At 40.8% G+C, this 22,736-nt stretch overlaps 1 protein-coding gene across 1 annotated transcript; it reads left to right on the top strand.

Annotated features, from left to right (window-relative positions):
- Window positions 1-950: 950 nt before the first annotated feature.
- Window positions 951-2,345, top strand: LOC135486740 (uncharacterized). Its single transcript, XM_064769835.1, has one exon. It carries the CDS (start codon window positions 951-953, stop codon window positions 2,343-2,345), a length of 1,395 nt encoding a protein of 464 aa, XP_064625905.1.
- The last annotated feature ends 20,391 nt before the right edge of the window (window positions 2,346-22,736 follow it).

Genomic DNA, 22,736 nt, shown 5'->3' with positions numbered 1-22,736 from the left:
TGGGTCGCCGGTTCGTTTGTTTAGAGCCTTTGTGGGACGTTGGTTAAAAAGGCTGGTGCCCAGCGATATGATATCGTCTATAATCTTGTGTTTCGCCTGCCTGTTAATGCAGCAACTGTCCTTGTACTGCTGGAACATAGTACAACTGGCGCTGCACGGGTGTTTCCACAAGACGCTGAAGTTCTAGTTTCATAAGGGACTCCTTTATATCACCTTGTGCATATCGAAATATGTTCCCGAGATGACTCAAAAGATTGTCGTAAGGTTCTGACAATGAATTTGACGAACCTGACACACTGGCAGTTCCTGATGGTAGTCAACCCCGTGAACACTCGTCATCCAGTGATCAAACTACATGTAATTCTGTTGAATTAAAGAAAGCTGAGCTGCGCCTTCGTTATAAGACAAAATGTGCTGAACTGGAGACAGAATAGATTGAACTTGAAACACGCAAATTGAATATTCAGAAACGTTTAGAAACCGTGCGTGCTAGTTATGACCTAAAGGAACTTGAACTGAATTCAAAATCTGATAGTGTGTCTATGATGACTATAGATGAATGTCAGAATCCTCCGTTTTTTGTTCACTATGGTCCAGGTTTGCCTGAGTTTAAGATAGAAGTTTTTAGTGGTAAACCGGCTGACTGGCCTGAGTGGTTTCTGTCATTCAAAAACCTCATTCATGATAATCCCGCATTGACTGACGGGTAAAGGTTAGGCTATCTTAAAACGTATTTAGGCCAGGAGCCACGCAGCAAGGTATTTGGTCTGTTACTGGACGCTAAGGATTACCCCAAAGCAATGACTGAACTTAGGGATAGATATGGTAACCCAGCACTGGTAATTGATGGCTTCATTAGAAAGGTACGCCAGTGGCCGAAGTTACGCGGTATTTGCGATTTGGGTACTTTTTTCACAAATGTGTTTCAGTTGATTCAAATGTTTAAAACCATGGGCTACGAAGCAGATTTACAAGCTAAAGGTCTCCTGTGTGATTTGACTTCCAAAATTCCGGACAATATGCAAGAATCGTGGGGGAATTGGGTAGTTAAGAAGGGCAAAGGAAACCCAACAGTTGAGTTGTTCTATCAATGGCTGAAGTCTAAAGGGAATGCCTTGCGTTTTACATCGTTGTCGTCAGATCCGCCGTGTTATCAGAGTATTGACAAGTCTAAGAAGGGACATGAGGTGAAGAAAACAGTAACCACATTGACTACACCCTCTACCCAGGTTAAGAAATACTGTGCCTATTTCAATGGTGAACATTGGCTGGACTCATGCGCTAAATTTTCCTGTAAAACGCTAAGTGAGCGCCTAGCCTGGTTTAAGGAAAAGGGCAGATGTTTTCTGTGTACCAAAACTACCCACAGGTCTAGTGGATGTTTCCTCAAGATAAGATGCAAAGTTAAAGATTGCGGCAAATCGCATGCTACAATCCTTCATGAAGCCTTTTCTGCTCCTAAGCTGGCTCAAAGTAGTTTCTCAACAGATCAAACTAAAGCAGGCATGCCAAAGGAAGGAAGCAAGCCAGACGTCCATTCCGTTGGTGTTGGTTTCATGAAAAAAGGAAAATCAGTGGTATATCTACAGACATTGCCGACGCGAATTCACACTCCCAGTGGACAGGTCGTTGATACATACGGGTTACTTGATAGTGGTAGTCAGGCTACACTCATGCAAGAAGATTTTGCAAAAAGTATTGGTTTGAAAGGTCCCTCATCAAAGTTACGCATGTGTGGCGTTGGTGGCAAGCTATCGAAACAACAGTCCAAGTGTCTATCGTTTTGGTTGAGTGATCCCAAAAATGATTCCAAACCACTAATTAGAGTAAAAGAAGCGTGGACTTTCAGTGAGCCTTTTAGTCTTTCGGTTCATGCTGGTAACAATGCAGATTTCTCATCCTGGCCACATGTACATCATTTGAACTTGGAACATGCACCTGACTCGCTAGACATAAAGGTTTTGATAGGGGTTAATGTTACGAAGGCCCACACACAACTAGAAGTCCGGGAAGGCCCTGTAGATCTGCCAATCGCCGTACATACCCCCTTGGGATGGACTGTAATGGGTGTGGATCGTGCTCAACCTGATAGTTCTGGTAATGAACATGATGTGAGTGTCAACAACTTTCTGATCAACATGATCACCGACTTAGAACAGAGTGTTGAACGGTTCTGGAAAACCGAAAGCTTTAGTACTCTCGATGCAACAGATGTCCCCTATTCAATGGAAGATAAAAGAGCACAAGAAACACTTGACACAACAACATGTATTACAGAGAATGGTCATTATGAAGTCAGCATGTTATGGTCGAAACCCCCGGATCTTGTAGATAATAAGCCATAAGCAGAGCGCCGCTTTGAACAATTGCAACGTTAACTGAACAACAACCCTCCTTTTCGCGACAAGTTTTATGGTGACTTTCTCAGCTAAAAAAATTTAATTTGATACTTTATTCATTTCTCATTTAAGAAGTCCTAATTTTCATTTTAGTTTTGCCTACAAACTCCTAAATTGTAAAACTCCTTCAGGATTTCTTATGCCACTGCTGTCCTGCATGACAACCATTGTTTAGCTAATTTTGTTCATAGCAAGTCACAGCACAGTCACTAATTAGACTGTGGATTGGCATTAACATTGCAACCAAACAAAGACAGGCTTCCACATCATACTAAGCCTTTGTTGGAGGATTAGCACTATGAGGGCAACTCACTCAGTCATGTCAGTAATTAGTGTCACCTTTGTCCTACTCAGGAAGTATTAGGCCAACTGTTATAACTTGTCGAGCTTGTTGTGATTATGTCATTGGTTTGGTATGACTGAACAATATTTATCCACAAGGCCTAGCCAAGGGGGCTTGGCATGGGATGCAGCTGGCATCTGTCAAAAGCCTGCTGATTGGTTCTTACCAGAATTAAGGGATTCCAAACTACAGCTTTCATTGGTCAGCTCCATTCGGATTTGGTATAAAGTGCTGGGACCACTGGGTCTAAGCACTTTTAACCAGCCTTTGGAGTGAGCAAAATATATTGGAAACTGTAATTAATTTGGAATCTCCTTTTCTTCATTTAAAGCTATTTCCCGCTAGTCCCCCAGCCCCATATTAATTGGTGGAGAACCCAAAGGGTCCCTATGTTTATGAGGAAACAACCAGAGAACCGATTAGTCCGCCTAGAAGGAGAGAATAACCATAACCACGAGGAGGGAACTCAAGCTGCAGAACAGGACACGATACAGCACGAGGAAGCTGAGTTTGCAGCTGAGGAATACGAGGAAGCCGAGGAACAAGAGGAAGCTGAGGAACAAGAGGTAGGAGGAGATTTTTATATGGCAGCAATGGCGCCAGTGAGCCTCACAAAATTTGATGGCTCCCAGAATGCAGATCTTTGGTGGTTATTATGGACACGTTTAACGGCAGCCATGAAATGGGATCCCGCAGCTGCAACGAACTGGTTCCCTTTGTATTTGGAAAAGTCTGCCACCATGTGGTATGGTATGGCAGTTTACTTGAGGCAACACGGGTTGATGCTACATTGTTGGAAGCAGCTTTCAAGGCCCGCTATACACAGCAATCGTTAGATATGGCTATCTTGTCTGGAACTCAAAGCGCCACAGAGACAGTAGCCACATACCTCGACCGCATGCGTATGGCCATGGATGGTCATAATATTCCAGAAAAAGTGCTAATGACAGTTATAATCAAAGGTCTAAAACCTTCCATCAAAGAAATAGTTATGCGAATTCATGGACCTTCTTAAGTCATCTAGAATAGCGGAACAGGTGCTACAGGAGACACCACACGTACCAGTTGTGGCTATGTCGACGCCAAACACAGACTTCGCAGATCTAAATAGTAGAATCGATCAGCTAACAAAGGCAGTGCTGGAAATTCGCAAGTCAAATGGACCGAACAGTCAAAGGAATGACACGCCGAGATGGAACGGACCCCCCCCCCACATCAACAGCAAAATCACAGCCAGAATCAGCACAACCAGCCAAGATGGAGCAACCCAAGTCCACACAGTAAATGCACGGCCTGTGGTAAGTTATCATGCTTTGTTAAATCTCAATGTTCTGCCTAAGGTAAACAGTGCTATTCTTGTGGTAAAATGAATCACTTTGGCCGGGTTTGTAGATCTGTTGGCCAGAATTCACAATACAGCTTCCCACAGCGCCCAAACAACCAACCTAATCATCAATTCAATCAGCGTCAATCTCAAAAGACATCCTATCCAAACAACAATCAAAGATGACAGCATTATTCCCAATAGGGGTGTGCGCCTGTCCACAGGACCCAGACACCTCTGGCCAGGCAAGTAGCCCATGTACCTTGTTTAAATCAAACAACAACAAACTTAGACGACAACATGATTTTGACTGAAGTTTACGGAAACAAAGCACGTTGTTTGGTTGACACAGGTGCTCAAATTAGCTGTTTTCTGATACATACTTCAATAAATTGAATCTTTCCAAGAACTCGATCAAACCATCAAAAATAACCGCTATTGTAGGAGTTGGTGGAGCTGAACATAAAATTAAAGGTTTAGTCGAATTACCCTTAAAACTAGGTAATTGCACAGTTTTACAAGACTTTCACATCTTACCAGCCATGTCAGTTCAACTAATAATAGGTATGGACTTCTTGCAACAACACAAGGCAACCATTGACTACAGCACCAACAAACTCTCAATCTTGGACGGTGAAATCAAGGTTTGTTTCTTAACATCACTTACTGGTATAGTTAGAATAGCTAAAAAGGTCATTATTCCAGCTAGAACAGAAATAACCATTGAAGCCAAAGTATATCGCGTTCAAACTGGTCATGCAATGTTAGTGGAACCAATTGCCAGTGTCCAACACTTGGGTTTACTTGTAGCTAAATCTATCGCTAATGTGCCGCAAAACAAGGTTTTTGTCACAATCATGAATCCAAATGAACAACAAATCACAATAAAAACAAACCGGGCTATTGCAAGCATCTCTTCGGTTAACATTAGCAGCATTGAATCTATTGACATGACTTCTGATAATCAAACCCATCCACATAACTTCAAACCTGAGCAAATACCTATCTCTTCAGTCAATAAAGAAAACGCCCCTGAATTTGAGGTAAACGTGCCACACCCAACTGACTACAATCTTCAAGTTCGATCTTTCTAAATCACCGATCAACGACAATGAGAAAGCACGACTACTCAAACTTCTTCATAAACACAAAAATGCATTTGCTACAGACTTAACCAATATAGGTAAAGCCAAGGGCTATCAGCACAAGATTGACACCTATCCTGATGCTACACCAGTAACATTGCCATTCTTTAGAACAGGTCCAGCAGAAAAAGCTGAAATTGAACGTCAAACTAATCAATTACTAGAACATGACCTCATCGAACCAACTGCTTCACACTGGCACTCTCCAGTGGTTCTGTGTAAAAAGAAAAATGGTGAATGGCGCTTTGCGATAGACTATCGCCAGTTGAACAAGAGAACCATTCCTCAAAGCTTTCCATTGCCTCGCATGAGTGATGTTAGTGACATGATAGGTCAAAACAAAGCCACCATCTTCTCTTGCCTAGATTTGGGTAATGCCTATTGGCAGACCCCCTTGATCCTGAAACGGCCTACAAATCTTCATTTATAACACATCAAGGGGTTTTCACCTGGAAACGGCTTCCTTTCGGGCTCCAGGGAAGTCCTGCATGTTGGCAATCTCTCATGGCGGATGTGTTCAGACATCTCAATTGGAAATATCTCCTTGTTTATGTTGATGACTTAATCATAATGGCCAAAGATTTTGATGAACATTTACAACATCTAGACATGGTCTTGGGAAGACTCACGCAAGCTGGTCTCACAGCAAAACCTGCAAAGTGTCAATGGGCTCTAACTTCAGTAAAGTATCTGGGCAACATATTTTCTAAGAAGGGTTTAGAAATTGATCCTGATAAGGTAGAAGCAGTCCGATCATACCCAAAACCCACCAATCAGACAGAGGTGCGGTCTTTCTTAGGTCTAACCAACTTTCTCAAGAAGTTTGTCTAAGATTATGCTAACATTGTATCTCCCCTGAATCAGCTGTTAAATAAAGATTCACCATTTGTTTGGACTGAAGCTCATGACAAGGCATTCTGCACATTACGACAGAAATTGATTGAATCTCCAATTTTGGCATATCCCAACTTTGAGAAAACCTTCCATCTTACCACAGATGCCTCAGGCCATGTCATTGGTTATGTCTTGAGCCAGTTAGATGATCAAGGTCGAGATCACCCCATAGCATACTCAGGGCGAGCTCTGAGAGGTAATGAACGCCGCTGGACTGTCACTGAACAAGAATGTTTAGCAGTTATCGAGGGTATCCGTGAATTCAAGGCATATCTGTCTCATCAGCTTTTCGAAATCTTCACAGATCATCAGGCTTTGGTGTGGTTGTTGAACACTAGTCACAAAACAGCACACTTACATCGTTGGTCTCTAGAAATTCAGTCTTTCAACTTTAACATCACACACACCCCAGGAAGGCATAACTTAATAGCTGATGCTCTCAGTTGCCGTAGTTATGATGCCATGGCCTTGCACCCGCAAAATGTCAACTTTGTCCCCTCTCATCCTAGTTCAATCAGCTGAACGTGTTGAAGTCACCTTTGAATATGGAAACTTCGACCACCACCCTGCAATTTTCACTGTTGAAACTGATGAATCGCGGTCTTCTACTGAGGCATTGCAAGACTCAAACATAGGCACACATCAAAGGAAGTGTCCAACAATGGGACTAATCATTGACTTTCTGGAAAATGCAATCTTGCCTGATGACCATGATCAGGCTAAGAAAATCTCCAATGTAGCAAATCAGTACGAAATGTTGAATGTTATTCTGTATCACTTTTATCAACCAAGGCGGAAGCGTCCACCAGCAGATGAGCGACTTATTCGCCAGGTAGCTGTGCCAACGGAGTTTAGGCCCGCAGTTCTCAGACAATTCCATGATTCCATAGCTGGAGCTGCTCATCTTGGTCTTCAACGCACATTTGCAGTCATTAGATTGAGGTACTATTTCCCTGGCATGTATCAATACATTCATGATTACATTCAATCGTGTGAAGAATGTCAATTGTCTAAATACTCACGTCATCAGCAGGGCCCTCCACTCACGTCACTGCCAGTGCAAGACGTCTTTCAGAGACTTCACATCGATTTCATAGGTCCCTTGCATGAGAGTTCAGAAGGTCACAAACACATACTCTTGGTTGTCGACAGTTATTCAAAATGGCCAGAATGCTTCCCATTGAAAACACAAGAAGCTAGCGAAGTTGCTTGAGTCCTCTTTCGTGAAATATTTGCCAGGTATGGAGCTCCGAAGACTTTGATTTCAGATAGAGGTAGAAATTTCATGTCACAACTGGTCAACGCTCTCTGTGAGATTTTCAAGGTAAAGCATCATTACACCAGTGCTTATCATCCACAGACAAATTCCACTTGTGAGAGATCCAATTCAACCATAGAACAAGCTATCAGGGCCTACATTAATAAGGATCAAACCAATTGGCATGATCTGATACAGGGTATCATGATGGCCTTGCGTATGTCACCTTCCACACAATCTAGCCAAATGAGTCCTTTCAGCATGTTATTCGGTCGTGAAATGAGCTTGCCTTTTGATGCATCTTTGATACCTCAGGATAATTTGAAACCCAAGGCTAGATATCACATGCAAGAAATCCTTGAGAGCTTGAAACTGACAAAGCAAATCGCCACTGACAACATGCAACATGCTCAACAAACCAGTAAAGTTAGACATGACAAAAAGGCTAAAGACTTCATTGTGGGTGACTTAGTTCTCTTATTCAATCCTAAAGTTCCAGTTGGTCTGTCTCCTAAGTTATACAAGAAATGGCAAGGACCTTATTATATCGCAGAATTAGGCCCAAACTACACCTACAGGTTGCGTAATTGTGAAACGAACATTCTACTGAAGTGACTGACAAATGCGAAGAGGTTAAAGAGATACTTTGATCCGCGAGAGAGAGCAGAAGTAACCTCAACTGAAGATGAAACAGAGGTATCACATAAGGATGACTCAGAATTCCAATCGGGCTAACGCCTGCCCCTGATAACAGTCAGAGCGTAGATAATGATCCTGCTAGGGTAACGCCTGCCCCAGACACAAAACAGAGCGTAAATGACGATGTTGCTCAAGGAGCACAGCCTAGAACTCCATCTACAATTGAAGACAGTAAGAATGCAAGTCAAAATCCTACCAGCACAACTCTGCAAAACACTACAAATGAGTGGCATGAGGCTGAGCGTTTACTTAAAATGTCCAGAGGACAAGGCAAGAAGTGGTATCGAGTAAAATGGAAAGACAGGTCACCATCAACATTGGTATGTGAAGAGGCTATTAGCGAGTATCTAAAGCGAGAATTTCACATCAAACATACAAACACTGGAAGAAAACGAAAGCGGCCATATCCTTTCTTCAAACCAGCCGACGTTGGGAGTTAAACAGTTCAGTTCAAACAAAAGAAACAAATCATGACAGTAACAAACAGTTTTAAAGATAATATCCCTAATATCTCTTTGATCTTTGACTTTGAGAGTAAGGCTTTCTTCTCTGTGCTAGGTTATCTATGAGACGTCATTTATAATCATACCGGTCCGACAGCTCCTTGACATATCGCGTTTTATATCCTAGGTAAACTATGGGGATCCCTCTTACTCTGGGTGTTACTGATCATATCACTCTTGTAGGTCAAGTTCTAACTCTGGTCATCATTGTTCTCACCATAATAACCCTGATTATCTGGTTAAAACAAAGAAGAGACTCAACGTATTTGATGATGGAATTATCGTCTGGACATCAAACCATAATCTTAACCATTATAAAATTGCCCGTTTGCCCAAATAGCATAAACATTGTAAAACCTACAGAGATTACAGACATTGGGGTCCAAGGTTGTTTTTTTTCCAAAACTTCATTATCAACTAATGAACATTAGGCTATTGAACACTCTAAATGATGGATTGATCCTCGTACCAGCATCAGTTTCACTGTGGCCACATCAAGCAAGACAGATAAATCAGATCTGTGCGAGGCCCTTCAATGCCTACATTCTCATCCAACACTGTGGAATGTTCCGATACCTGAACCCAAACAACACGGTACCGAACCCTGAAAAGTGTGATTCAAAGCTTTATTCGAGTTTGCTAGGCTAGTTAAGAACTTGAGCAGTAATGTTGTGATGTCAGCATTGCAAAGATGACTTCCTATAGAACTTGTATCTGTTTTCATGTGTCACAAAATTAACTTTATGCCATGTATTATGTATGTATGATTTGATGGATCTCAGAATTTGTCAGAGCAAATCTCTTGAGATGAGAGGAGTATCATTTGATAGGACACAATCTACCTGTAAATTATTTTTCATGAATGTTTATATCTCAAATGAATGTGTAAATAAATGTGTAATGTTGAAATTGGATATCGTGAATGTGAATGTTGAAATTGAACATCATAAATGTATCTCAAACGAATGTGTAATTATTTAATATGTATTCGAATATGATTATCACTGTGAAATTATCAGTTTGTAAATATGAAGTATTATGTAAGGTTGCAGCAATGTTATGATGCTTTAAGTACACAGGTTTCAAGCTAGTTCAGTTGTTTTTTTTTGTTTCTTTATAGTAGAATTTGCGGAGCAAATTATTTAAAAACAAAGAGGAGTATTTTATGGTGACTTTCTCAGCTAAAAAAATTTAATTTGATACTTTATTCATTTCTCATTTAAGAAGTCCTAATTTTCATTTTAGTTTTGCCTACAAACTCCTAAATTGTAAAACTCCCTCAGGATTTCTTATGCCACAGCTGTCCTGCATGACAACCATTGTTTAGCTAATTTTGTTCATAGCAAGTCACAGCACAGTCACTAATTAGACTGTGGATTGGCATTAACATTGCAACCAAACAAAGACAGAGGCTTCCACATCATACTAAGCCTTTGTTGGAGGATTAGCACTATGAGGGCAACTCACTCAGTCATGTCAGTAATTAGTGTCACCTTTGTCCTACTCAGGAAGTATTAGGCCAACTGTTATAACTTGTCGAGCTTGTTGTGATTATGTCATTGGTTTGGTATGATTGAATAATATTTATCCACAAGGCCTAGCCAAGGGGGCTTGGCATGGGATGCAGCTGGCATCTGTCAAAAGCCTGCTGATTGGTTCTTACCAGAATTAAGGGATTCCAAACTACAGCTTTCATTGGTCAGCTCCATTCGGATTTGGTATAAAGTGCTGGGACCACTGGGTCTAAGCACTTTTAACCAGCCTTTGGAGTGAGCAAAATATATTGGAAACTGTAATTAATTTGGAATCTCCTTTTCTTCATTTAAAGGTAAGCCAATCTTTTATTATTATACTTTGTGAAGTGTGTACCCGACCATGTTGGGATATCCTATGTAACTCTGAATGTGTATTTAGCTATGAACTCTTGAAGTAATGTGAATGAAACTATTTATGAACTCTGAATGTATGTTTGGCTATGAAATCTAGAAGTATTGTGAATGAAATTATTTGTGATGTTAAAAGTTTATTAATTCTGGTTTGTCTGGAAGCTTGAATTAAATGAACTTGAAACATTGTATTACATTGTATTCGTTTATTCTGAGAAATGAACATTAATTTGGATGTCTGTAATCAGATATCAGAGAGTCTTTAACTTACATAACACAAAATTGAACATGGATATGTATATTAATTGATTGTTTATAATGTAACAAAATTATGTAATCTAAGACTTTTAACCAGCCTTTGGAGTGAGCAAAATATATTGGAAACTGTAATTAATTTGGAATCTCCTTTTCTTCATTTAAAGCTATTTCCCGCTAGTCCCCCAGCCCCATATTAATTGGTGGAGAACCCAAAGGGTCCCTATGTTTATGAGGAAACAACCAGAGAACCGATTAGTCCGCCTAGAAGGAGAGAATAACCATAACCACGAGGAGGGAACTCAAGCTGCAGAACAGGACACGATACAGCACGAGGAAGCTGAGTTTGCAGCTGAGGAATACGAGGAAGCCGAGGAACAAGAGGAAGCTGAGGAACAAGAGGTAGGAGGAGATTTTTATATGGCAGCAATGGCGCCAGTGAGCCTCACAAAATTTGATGGCTCCCAGAATGCAGATCTTTGGTGGTTATTATGGACACGTTTAACGGCAGCCATGAAATGGGATCCCGCAGCTGCAACGAACTGGTTCCCTTTGTATTTGGAAAAGTCTGCCACCATGTGGTATGGTATGGCAGTTTACTTGAGGCAACACGGGTTGATGCTACATTGTTGGAAGCAGCTTTCAAGGCCCGCTATACACAGCAATCGTTAGATATGGCTATCTTGTCTGGAACTCAAAGCGCCACAGAGACAGTAGCCACATACCTCGACCGCATGCGTATGGCCATGGATGGTCATAATATTCCAGAAAAAGTGCTAATGACAGTTATAATCAAAGGTCTAAAACCTTCCATCAAAGAAATAGTTATGCGAATTCATGGACCTTCTTAAGTCATCTAGAATAGCGGAACAGGTGCTACAGGAGACACCACACGTACCAGTTGTGGCTATGTCGACGCCAAACACAGACTTCGCAGATCTAAATAGTAGAATCGATCAGCTAACAAAGGCAGTGCTGGAAATTCGCAAGTCAAATGGACCGAACAGTCAAAGGAATGACACGCCGAGATGGAACGGACCCCCCCCCCACATCAACAGCAAAATCACAGCCAGAATCAGCACAACCAGCCAAGATGGAGCAACCCAAGTCCACACAGTAAATGCACGGCCTGTGGTAAGTTATCATGCTTTGTTAAATCTCAATGTTCTGCCTAAGGTAAACAGTGCTATTCTTGTGGTAAAATGAATCACTTTGGCCGGGTTTGTAGATCTGTTGGCCAGAATTCACAATACAGCTTCCCACAGCGCCCAAACAACCAACCTAATCATCAATTCAATCAGCGTCAATCTCAAAAGACATCCTATCCAAACAACAATCAAAGATGACAGCATTATTCCCAATAGGGGTGTGCGCCTGTCCACAGGACCCAGACACCTCTGGCCAGGCAAGTAGCCCATGTACCTTGTTTAAATCAAACAACAACAAACTTAGACGACAACATGATTTTGACTGAAGTTTACGGAAACAAAGCACGTTGTTTGGTTGACACAGGTGCTCAAATTAGCTGTTTTCTGATACATACTTCAATAAATTGAATCTTTCCAAGAACTCGATCAAACCATCAAAAATAACCGCTATTGTAGGAGTTGGTGGAGCTGAACATAAAATTAAAGGTTTAGTCGAATTACCCTTAAAACTAGGTAATTGCACAGTTTTACAAGACTTTCACATCTTACCAGCCATGTCAGTTCAACTAATAATAGGTATGGACTTCTTGCAACAACACAAGGCAACCATTGACTACAGCACCAACAAACTCTCAATCTTGGACGGTGAAATCAAGGTTTGTTTCTTAACATCACTTACTGGTATAGTTAGAATAGCTAAAAAGGTCATTATTCCAGCTAGAACAGAAATAACCATTGAAGCCAAAGTATATCGCGTTCAAACTGGTCATGCAATGTTAGTGGAACCAATTGCCAGTGTCCAACACTTGGGTTTACTTGTAGCTAAATCTATCGCTAATGTGCCGCAAAACAAGGTTTTTGTCACAATCATGAATCCAAATGAACAACAAATCACAATAAAAACAAACCGGGCTATTGCAAGCATCTCTTCGGTTAACATTAGCAGCATTGAATCTATTGACATGACTTCTGATAATCAAACCCATCCACATAACTTCAAACCTGAGCAAATACCTATCTCTTCAGTCAATAAAGAAAACGCCCCTGAATTTGAGGTAAACGTGCCACACCCAACTGACTACAATCTTCAAGTTCGATCTTTCTAAATCACCGATCAACGACAATGAGAAAGCACGACTACTCAAACTTCTTCATAAACACAAAAATGCATTTGCTACAGACTTAACCAATATAGGTAAAGCCAAGGGCTATCAGCACAAGATTGACACCTATCCTGATGCTACACCAGTAACATTGCCATTCTTTAGAACAGGTCCAGCAGAAAAAGCTGAAATTGAACGTCAAACTAATCAATTACTAGAACATGACCTCATCGAACCAACTGCTTCACACTGGCACTCTCCAGTGGTTCTGTGTAAAAAGAAAAATGGTGAACTATAGATAGACTATCGCCAGTTGAACAAGAGAACCATTCCTCAAAGCTTTCCATTGCCTCGCATGAGTGATGTTAGTGACATGATAGGTCAAAACAAAGCCACCATCTTCTCTTGCCTAGATTTGGGTAATGCCTATTGGCAGACCCCCTTGATCCTGAAACGGCCTACAAATCTTCATTTATAACACATCAAGGGGTTTTCACCTGGAAACGGCTTCCTTTCGGGCTCCAGGGAAGTCCTGCATGTTGGCAATCTCTCATGGCGGATGTGTTCAGACATCTCAATTGGAAATGTCTCCTTGTTTATGTTGATGACTTAATCATAATGGCCAAAGATTTTGATGAACATTTACAACATCTAGACATGGTCTTGGGAAGACTCACGCAAGCTGGTCTCACAGCAAAACCTGCAAAGTGTCAATGGGCTCTAACTTCAGTAAAGTATCTGGGCAACATATTTTCTAAGAAGGGTTTAGAAATTGATCCTGATAAGGTAGAAGCAGTCCGATCATACCCAAAACCCACCAATCAGACAGAGGTGCGGTCTTTCTTAGGTCTAACCAACTTTCTCAAGAAGTTTGTCAAAGATTATGCTAACATTGTATCTCCCCTGAATCAGCTGTTAAATAAAGATTCACCATTTGTTTGGACTGAAGCTCATGACAAGGCATTCTGCACATTACGACAGAAATTGATTGAATCTCCAATTTTGGCATATCCCAACTTTGAGAAAACCTTCCATCTTACCACAGATGCCTCAGGCCATGTCATTGGTTATGTCTTGAGCCAGTTAGATGATCAAGGTCGAGATCACCCCATAGCATACTCAGGGCGAGCTCTGAGAGGTAATGAACGCCGCTGGACTGTCACTGAACAAGAATGTTTAGCAGTTATCGAGGGTATCCGTGAATTCAAGGCATATCTGTCTCATCAGCTTTTCGAAATCTTCACAGATCATCAGGCTTTGGTGTGGTTGTTGAACACTAGTCACAAAACAGCACACTTACATCGTTGGTCTCTAGAAATTCAGTCTTTCAACTTTAACATCACACACACCCCAGGAAGGCATAACTTAATAGCTGATGCTCTCAGTTGCCGTAGTTATGATGCCATGGCCTTGCACCCGCAAAATGTCAACTTTGTCCCCTCTCATCCTAGTTCAATCAGCTGAACGTGTTGAAGTCACCTTTGAATATGGAAACTTCGACCACCACCCTGCAATTTTCACTGTTGAAACTGATGAATCGCGGTCTTCTACTGAGGCATTGCAAGACTCAAACATAGGCACACATCAAAGGAAGTGTCCAACAATGGGACTAATCATTGACTTTCTGGAAAATGCAATCTTGCCTGATGACCATGATCAGGCTAAGAAAATCTCCAATGTAGCAAATCAGTACGAAATGTTGAATGTTATTCTGTATCACTTTTATCAACCAAGGCGGAAGCGTCCACCAGCAGATGAGCGACTTATTCGCCAGGTAGCTGTGCCAACGGAGTTTAGGCCCGCAGTTCTCAGACAATTCCATGATTCCATAGCTGGAGCTGCTCATCTTGGTCTTCAACGCACATTTGCAGTCATTAGATTGAGGTACTATTTCCCTGGCATGTATCAATACATTCATGATTACATTCAATCGTGTGAAGAATGTCAATTGTCTAAATACTCACGTCATCAGCAGGGCCCTCCACTCACGTCACTGCCAGTGCAAGACGTCTTTCAGAGACTTCACATCGATTTCATAGGTCCCTTGCATGAGAGTTCAGAAGGTCACAAACACATACTCTTGGTTGTCGACAGTTATTCAAAATGGCCAGAATGCTTCCCATTGAAAACACAAGAAGCTAGCGAAGTTGCTTGAGTCCTCTTTCGTGAAATATTTGCCAGGTATGGAGCTCCGAAGACTTTGATTTCAGATAGAGGTAGAAATTTCATGTCACAACTGGTCAACGCTCTCTGTGAGATTTTCAAGGTAAAGCATCATTACACCAGTGCTTATCATCCACAGACAAATTCCACTTGTGAGAGATCCAATTCAACCATAGAACAAGCTATCAGGGCCTACATTAATAAGGATCAAACCAATTGGCATGATCTGATACAGGGTATCATGATGGCCTTGCGTATGTCACCTTCCACACAATCTAGCCAAATGAGTCCTTTCAGCATGTTATTCGGTCGTGAAATGAGCTTGCCTTTTGATGCATCTTTGATACCTCAGGATAATTTGAAACCCAAGGCTAGATATCACATGCAAGAAATCCTTGAGAGCTTGAAACTGACAAAGCAAATCGCCACTGACAACATGCAACATGCTCAACAAACCAGTAAAGTTAGACATGACAAAAAGGCTAAAGACTTCATTGTGGGTGACTTAGTTCTCTTATTCAATCCTAAAGTTCCAGTTGGTCTGTCTCCTAAGTTATACAAGAAATGGCAAGGACCTTATTATATCGCAGAATTAGGCCCAAACTACACCTACAGGTTGCGTAATTGTGAAACGAACATTCTACTGAAGTGACTGACAAATGCGAAGAGGTTAAAGAGATACTTTGATCCGCGAGAGAGAGCAGAAGTAACCTCAACTGAAGATGAAACAGAGGTATCACATAAGGATGACTCAGAATTCCAATCGAGCTAACGCCTGCCCCTGATAACAGTCAGAGCGTAGATAATGATCCTGCTAGGGTAACGCCTGCCCCAGACACAAAACAGAGCGTAAATGACGATGTTGCTCAAGGAGCACAGCCTAGAACTCCATCTACAATTGAAGACAGTAAGAATGCAAGTCAAAATCCTACCAGCACAACTCTGCAAAACACTACAAATGAGTGGCATGAGGCTGAGCGTTTACTTAAAATGTCCAGAGGACAAGGCAAGAAGTGGTATCGAGTAAAATGGAAAGACAGGTCACCATCAACATTGGTATGTGAAGAGGCTATTAGCGAGTATCTAAAGCGAGAATTTCACATCAAACATACAAACACTGGAAGAAAACGAAAGCGGCCATATCCTTTCTTCAAACCAGCCGACGTTGGGAGTTAAACAGTTCAGTTCAAACAAAAGAAACAAATCATGACAGTAACAAACAGTTTTAAAGATAATATCCCTAATATCTCTTTGATCTTTGACTTTGAGAGTAAGGCTTTCTTCTCTGTGCTAGGTTATCTATGAGACGTCATTTATAATCATACCGGTCCGACAGCTCCTTGACATATCGCGTTTTATATCCTAGGTAAACTATGGGGATCCCTCTTACTCTGGGTGTTACTGATCATATCACTCTTGTAGGTCAAGTTCTAACTCTGGTCATCATTGTTCTCACCATAATAACCCTGATTATCTGGTTAAAACAAAGAAGAGACTCAACGTATTTGATGATGGAATTATCGTCTGGACATCAAACCATAATCTTAACCATTATAAAATTGCCCGTTTGCCCAAATAGCATAAACATTGTAAAACCTACAGAGATTACAGACATTGGGGTCCAAGGTTGTTTTTTTTCCAAAACTTCATTATCAACTAATGAACATTAGGCTATTGAACACTCTAAATGATGGATTGATCCTCGTACCAGCATCAGTTTCACTGTGGCCACATCAAGCAAGACAGATAAATCAGATCTGTGCGAGGCCCTTCAATGCCTACATTCTCATCCAACACTGTGGAATGTTCCGATACCTGAACCCAAACAACACGGTACCGAACCCTGAAAAGTGTGATTCAAAGCTTTATTCGAGTTTGCTAGGCTAGTTAAGAACTTGAGCAGTAATGTTGTGATGTCAGCATTGCAAAGATGACTTCCTATAGAACTTGTATCTGTTTTCATGTGTCACAAAATTAACTTTATGCCATGTATTATGTATGTATGATTTGATGGATCTCAGAATTTGTCAGAGCAAATCTCTTGAGATGAGAGGAGTATCATTTGATAGGACACAATCTACCTGTAAATTATTTTTCATGAATGTTTATATCTCAAATGAATGTGTAAATAAATGTGTAATGTTGAAATTGGATATCGTGAATGTGAATGTTGAAATTGAACATCATAAATGTATCTCAAACGAATGTGTAATTATTTAATATGTATTCGAATATGATTATCACTGTGAAATTATCAGTTTGTAAATATGAAGTATTATGTAAGGTTGCAGCAATGTTATGATGCTTTAAGTACACAGGTTTCAAGCTAGTTCAGTTGTTTTTTTTTGTTTCTTTATAGTAGAATTTGCGGAGCAAATTATTTAAAAACAAAGAGGAGTATTTTATGGTGACTTTCTCAGCTAAAAAAATTTAATTTGATACTTTATTCATTTCTCATTTAAGAAGTCCTAATTTTCATTTTAGTTTTGCCTACAAACTCCTAAATTGTAAAACTCCCTCAGGATTTCTTATGCCACAGCTGTCCTGCATGACAACCATTGTTTAGCTAATTTTGTTCATAGCAAGTCACAGCACAGTCACTAATTAGACTGTGGATTGGCATTAACATTGCAACCAAACAAAGACAGAGGCTTCCACATCATACTAAGCCTTTGTTGGAGGATTAGCACTATGAGGGCAACTCACTCAGTCATGTCAGTAATTAGTGTCACCTTTGTCCTACTCAGGAAGTATTAGGCCAACTGTTATAACTTGTCGAGCTTGTTGTGATTATGTCATTGGTTTGGTATGATTGAATAATATTTATCCACAAGGCCTAGCCAAGGGGGCTTGGCATGGGATGCAGCTGGCATCTGTCAAAAGCCTGCTGATTGGTTCTTACCAGAATTAAGGGATTCCAAACTACAGCTTTCATTGGTCAGCTCCATTCGGATTTGGTATAAAGTGCTGGGACCACTGGGTCTAAGCACTTTTAACCAGCCTTTGGAGTGAGCAAAATATATTGGAAACTGTAATTAATTTGGAATCTCCTTTTCTTCATTTAAAGGTAAGCCAATCTTTTATTATTATACTTTGTGAAGTGTGTACCCGACCATGTTGGGATATCCTATGTAACTCTGAATGTGTATTTAGCTATGAACTCTTGAAGTAATGTGAATGAAACTATTTATGAACTCTGAATGTATGTTTGGCTATGAAATCTAGAAGTATTGTGAATGAAATTATTTGTGATGTTAAAAGTTTATTAATTCTGGTTTGTCTGGAAGCTTGAATTAAATGAACTTGAAACATTGTATTACATTGTATTCGTTTATTCTGAGAAATGAACATTAATTTGGATGTCTGTAATCAGATATCAGAGAGTCTTTAACTTACATAACACAAAATTGAACATGGATATGTATATTAATTGATTGTTTATAATGTAACAAAATTATGTAATCTAAGACTTTTAACCAGCCTTTGGAGTGAGCAAAATATATTGGAAACTGTAATTAATTTGGAATCTCCTTTTCTTCATTTAAAGCTATTTCCCGCTAGTCCCCCAGCCCCATATTACAAGTATAGAGATGTGATCAATAAGTATATTTCTAAGGGCTTTGCACGTAAACTGTCCCCGAAGGAGGTTAGTCAATCGAGTGACCGTACACATTACTTGCCACACCATGGAGTTGTCAATCCAAAAAAGCCAGACAAATTGAGAGTAGTGTTCGATGCTGCTGTGTGTATGCAGGTTCTAGTTTGAACGATCACTTGTTAGTGGGTCCTGATCTGCTAAATAATTTGATCGGAATTTTGAGATTTAGATGTGGTCCCATAGCAATCTCCGCCGATGTAGAAAGTATGTTTCACATGGTCTTGGTTCCCAAAGATGACAGGGATCCTCTCAGGTTTCTTTGGAAAGATGACTTAGAAAGTGATGATCCTCCTGATGTATACCAAATGGTCGTGCACATATTCGGTGCAAAATCGTCTCCATGCTGCGCCGATTACTGCTTGCGCCGCTGTGCGTTGGACCACATCGATGAGTTTAGTCCCTTGGTGATTGATACTGTGTTGCACAACTTCTATGTTGATGACATGCTGAAAGCTTTGTACAAATGTACAATTGAAGAAGCTATTGATCTTGTTGTGGAGCTAATTAAGATCACTGCTTCAGGAGGTTTCAAATTGACAGCTTGGGCTTCAAATTGTCCAGAAATTTTGAGCGCTTTGAAAGATCTGGATGATGGCCTGGGAATCTCAAAGGTTGTAGATTTGAACCTGGATGGTACGTACTCTCACAGAACACTTGGTATCAATTATGATATGAAATCGGATGTGTTTTGCTTCGAGTCAATTGTGATTCAAAATGTCTGCACCAAACGAGGAATCATGAGCAAAATCAGTTCCGTATTTGACCCTTTGGGCTTGTTGTCACCGTTTGTTCTCAGGGCAAAAATGATAATGAAGATTCTCTGGGAGAAAGGTTACGGTTGGGATGGCATTGTAAGTGATGCGGACTCCAGTGATTGGACCCGATGGTGCGAAGAGCTAAGTGAGCTCCCGGGTCTTCATATCCCTCGATGTTACTGGCCATGTGAGTTTGTCCCGGAAACGTTCGTGTTGCATACCTTCTGTGATGCGTCTGAGTCTGCGTTCGCGGCCTGCTCACACTTGTTTGTATCATCAGAAAGTGGTGAATTGTACGGATCTCTTGTCATGTCAAAAACTAAGATGTCTTATGTTACCACGTCTTGAACTCCAAGGTGCTGTGTTGGCTGTGAGGTTGCATGAAACTGTTCTGAGAGAGCTGGATCTTGATATCAGAAGTTCGTTCCTTTGGACAGATTCATTAATTGTGCTTCAATACATTTACAGTGAATCCAAAAGGCTCGGGACATTCGTTGCAAACCGTGTGTCTGATATAAGATCCAAATCGGTAAAAAACTCAATGGCGGTCTTTACCGGGTGTCTTGAACCCTGCAGCTGATGATTGTTCTAGAGGTCTTTAGTTGCATCACTTGAGTGTTGATCACCGTTGGCTTCGTGGTCCAGAGTTTCTTTGGTTAAATGAGTGGCCGGAACAGCTGTATGTTCCCGTGTTGGAATCGAATGACAGTGAATTGAAGCAAGTCTCTGTCGCTCTGGTTGTTCACGAGACTCCTCTTGCTGATGTATCCAGCTTCTCAAACTTGCCTCGATTGTTGCGTGTGACTGCTTGGTGCATGCGCTTTTGTCATAATTTGAGGAACCAGGTTCGTCGCAGTGGTAATTTGGTAGTTTCTGAACTAGAGGCAGCGACAACTTATTGGATCAAATGTGCACAGTCCGAATACTATGAGAATGAAATTTCGTCACTCTCCACGGGTAAAGAATTACCACGTGACAGTTCGTTGAAATCACTGACTCCGGTAATGGTTGATGGTGTTCTGAGGATCGGTGGTCGCTTGACCAATGCTCCCTTTCCATATGAAAGTAAGCATCAAATCATTGTCCCTGGCAAGCATCCAATAGCCACTTTGTTGATTCTGAAAATACACATTGGCGTAAATCATGCAGGTGCTATTGCTAGGTTACGCGAAACATACTGGATCACGCGCGCTCGTGCACGTGTGAAAAGTGTAATTCAGGCTTGTCGCATCTGTCATAGGCGTCGCATTATATCTAGGGTGCCAAAGATGGCTCAGCTTCTGTTGGCTCGCTTTGAAATTAATTTTGTCTGGTATAATACAGGTTGTGATTACTTTGGACCAATCATGGTGAAGCGGGGCCGTGGTCGAGAGAAACGTTTGGTTTGTCTCCTCACTAGTTTGTCAGTTCGTGCTGTCCACCTAGAATTAGCATCCTCACTGAATGCTGATGCATTCATTTTAGCACTTAGAAGGTTCATCGCTCGTCATGGCTCACCAAGGCATATCTATAGCGACAACGGCACAAACTTCGTGGGAGCAAACAGGGAGCTTAAGGAGGCAATAGCTGGTATTGATTCGGACAAAGTCCATAAGAGTCTCGCTGAAAGAGGTATTGAGTGGCATTTCATTCCACCAAAGGCGCCACATATGGGTGGCGTATGGGAGCGATTAGTACGCTCAGTCAAGCGTTCGCTCGATGCTGTCCTGACAAATCACTGTGTCTTTGAAGATACCCTCCAAACGTTTCTTTGTGAAATTGAGGCTATTTTGAATCGCCATCCCTTGACTCATGTTAGTTCTAGTCCTGATGATTTGGAACCCTTAACTCCTGCTCACTTCTTACTTGGCATTCCAAACAACACTTCACAAATTGTGGAGTCCTCAGAATCAGATATGTGTAGTAGAAAAAGATGGTGCCAAACACAAGTTTTCTTAGACCATTTTTGGCGTCGTTGGAAAAAAGAAGTTAGAGTTAGAGTTGTGAAAGTGAAAACAAAAGATGGAATTTTGATGCGACCTGTAGCAATGCTATGTCTCCTTGAACAAACGAAGGCAAAGATTGAGAAAGTTACATGTAATTGTCACACTGTTCTAAATGATAGTTTGATTGGTAGAACAGGATAATATTGTTTGAATTATAGAATGTCAAAAAGTAATCATATGATAAACACGTGTTGTATATAGTTTAATACCAGTATGTATATAAGTTTGAAGTACTTAACGTTTGGAGTTGTTCAGACACCGTTGTCAGACAACGCTATCAGGGGGGTGGCTGTGAAGGTTTTCTTTCAATTTCTATTCAAATTACTTTTTTCTTTAAGTTACCTATTTATATTTTACATTTGGTTCCCTTTTGTTGCAGTTATGGCTCAGGCCCTTGTGGAATTTCTGACTTGCTGTAATAATAGTAGGCCTAATGAGATAGCTTATATAATTAACCTGGGCCTGAGCTGTGAGTGCACATGAGGGAACCTATTTTAGTTAGTCTTCTGCCATGCCTTGGAGCGGTGTATTTTTTACCCAGTGAACTAGCCACGAATTGGTGAGTTATTTAAACCTGTATTTCTCAAATTATATTCTGTTCAGTTTTCTCTTAGCCAATACCTGTACATTATGCCTGTTAATGATTAAAAAATAAATGGTTTTCTTACAGTTTGCCGAACATTAAAAAGGAATTACGGGTCGTGTGAACTTTTCTGGACTTGACGGCTACAGACACCATGAATTATTGTACACATACTCGTACCGGGACTCGGTGTCAGCAGACAGACTGCAAAATAGCATACATTGTATACACCGTAAGCATGTGTAACTGCTTTTAGGTACCGTGGTACCGGTTGTGATAGAGGTTTGTTCTATGTATTGCCTCTATGTACTCTTCTGTGTATAGCCATAGCACTTTCGCACTGGAGCCCAGATTTGCTCGATCGAAACACGGACAAGCCTCGCATTATTGACGTTTTCTAATGCATTGCTTTCTTTACATACATACTTACATACTTTACTTCCACTTGGAGACGAGAGTGTGTTGGAATAATTTTCTAACAAGTCACTAATAAGCGAGATATTGCACTTTTTCCCTTTTTTAGTTCTGGTGACCAAGTCGAGAATCAGATCGATTGAAGCTCGGTGTCCAAGGTTACATGACGTAGGGAGTAATGTGTACCAAATTTCAAGTTCATAACTTTTGCGGTTAAGAAA

The sequence above is a fragment of the Lineus longissimus genome, chromosome 4 (genome assembly GCF_910592395.1).
Source record: "Lineus longissimus chromosome 4, tnLinLong1.2, whole genome shotgun sequence".
Taxonomy (NCBI): domain Eukaryota; kingdom Metazoa; phylum Nemertea; class Pilidiophora; order Heteronemertea; family Lineidae; genus Lineus; species Lineus longissimus.
This window is presented reverse-complemented; position numbering and strand designations above follow the sequence as displayed.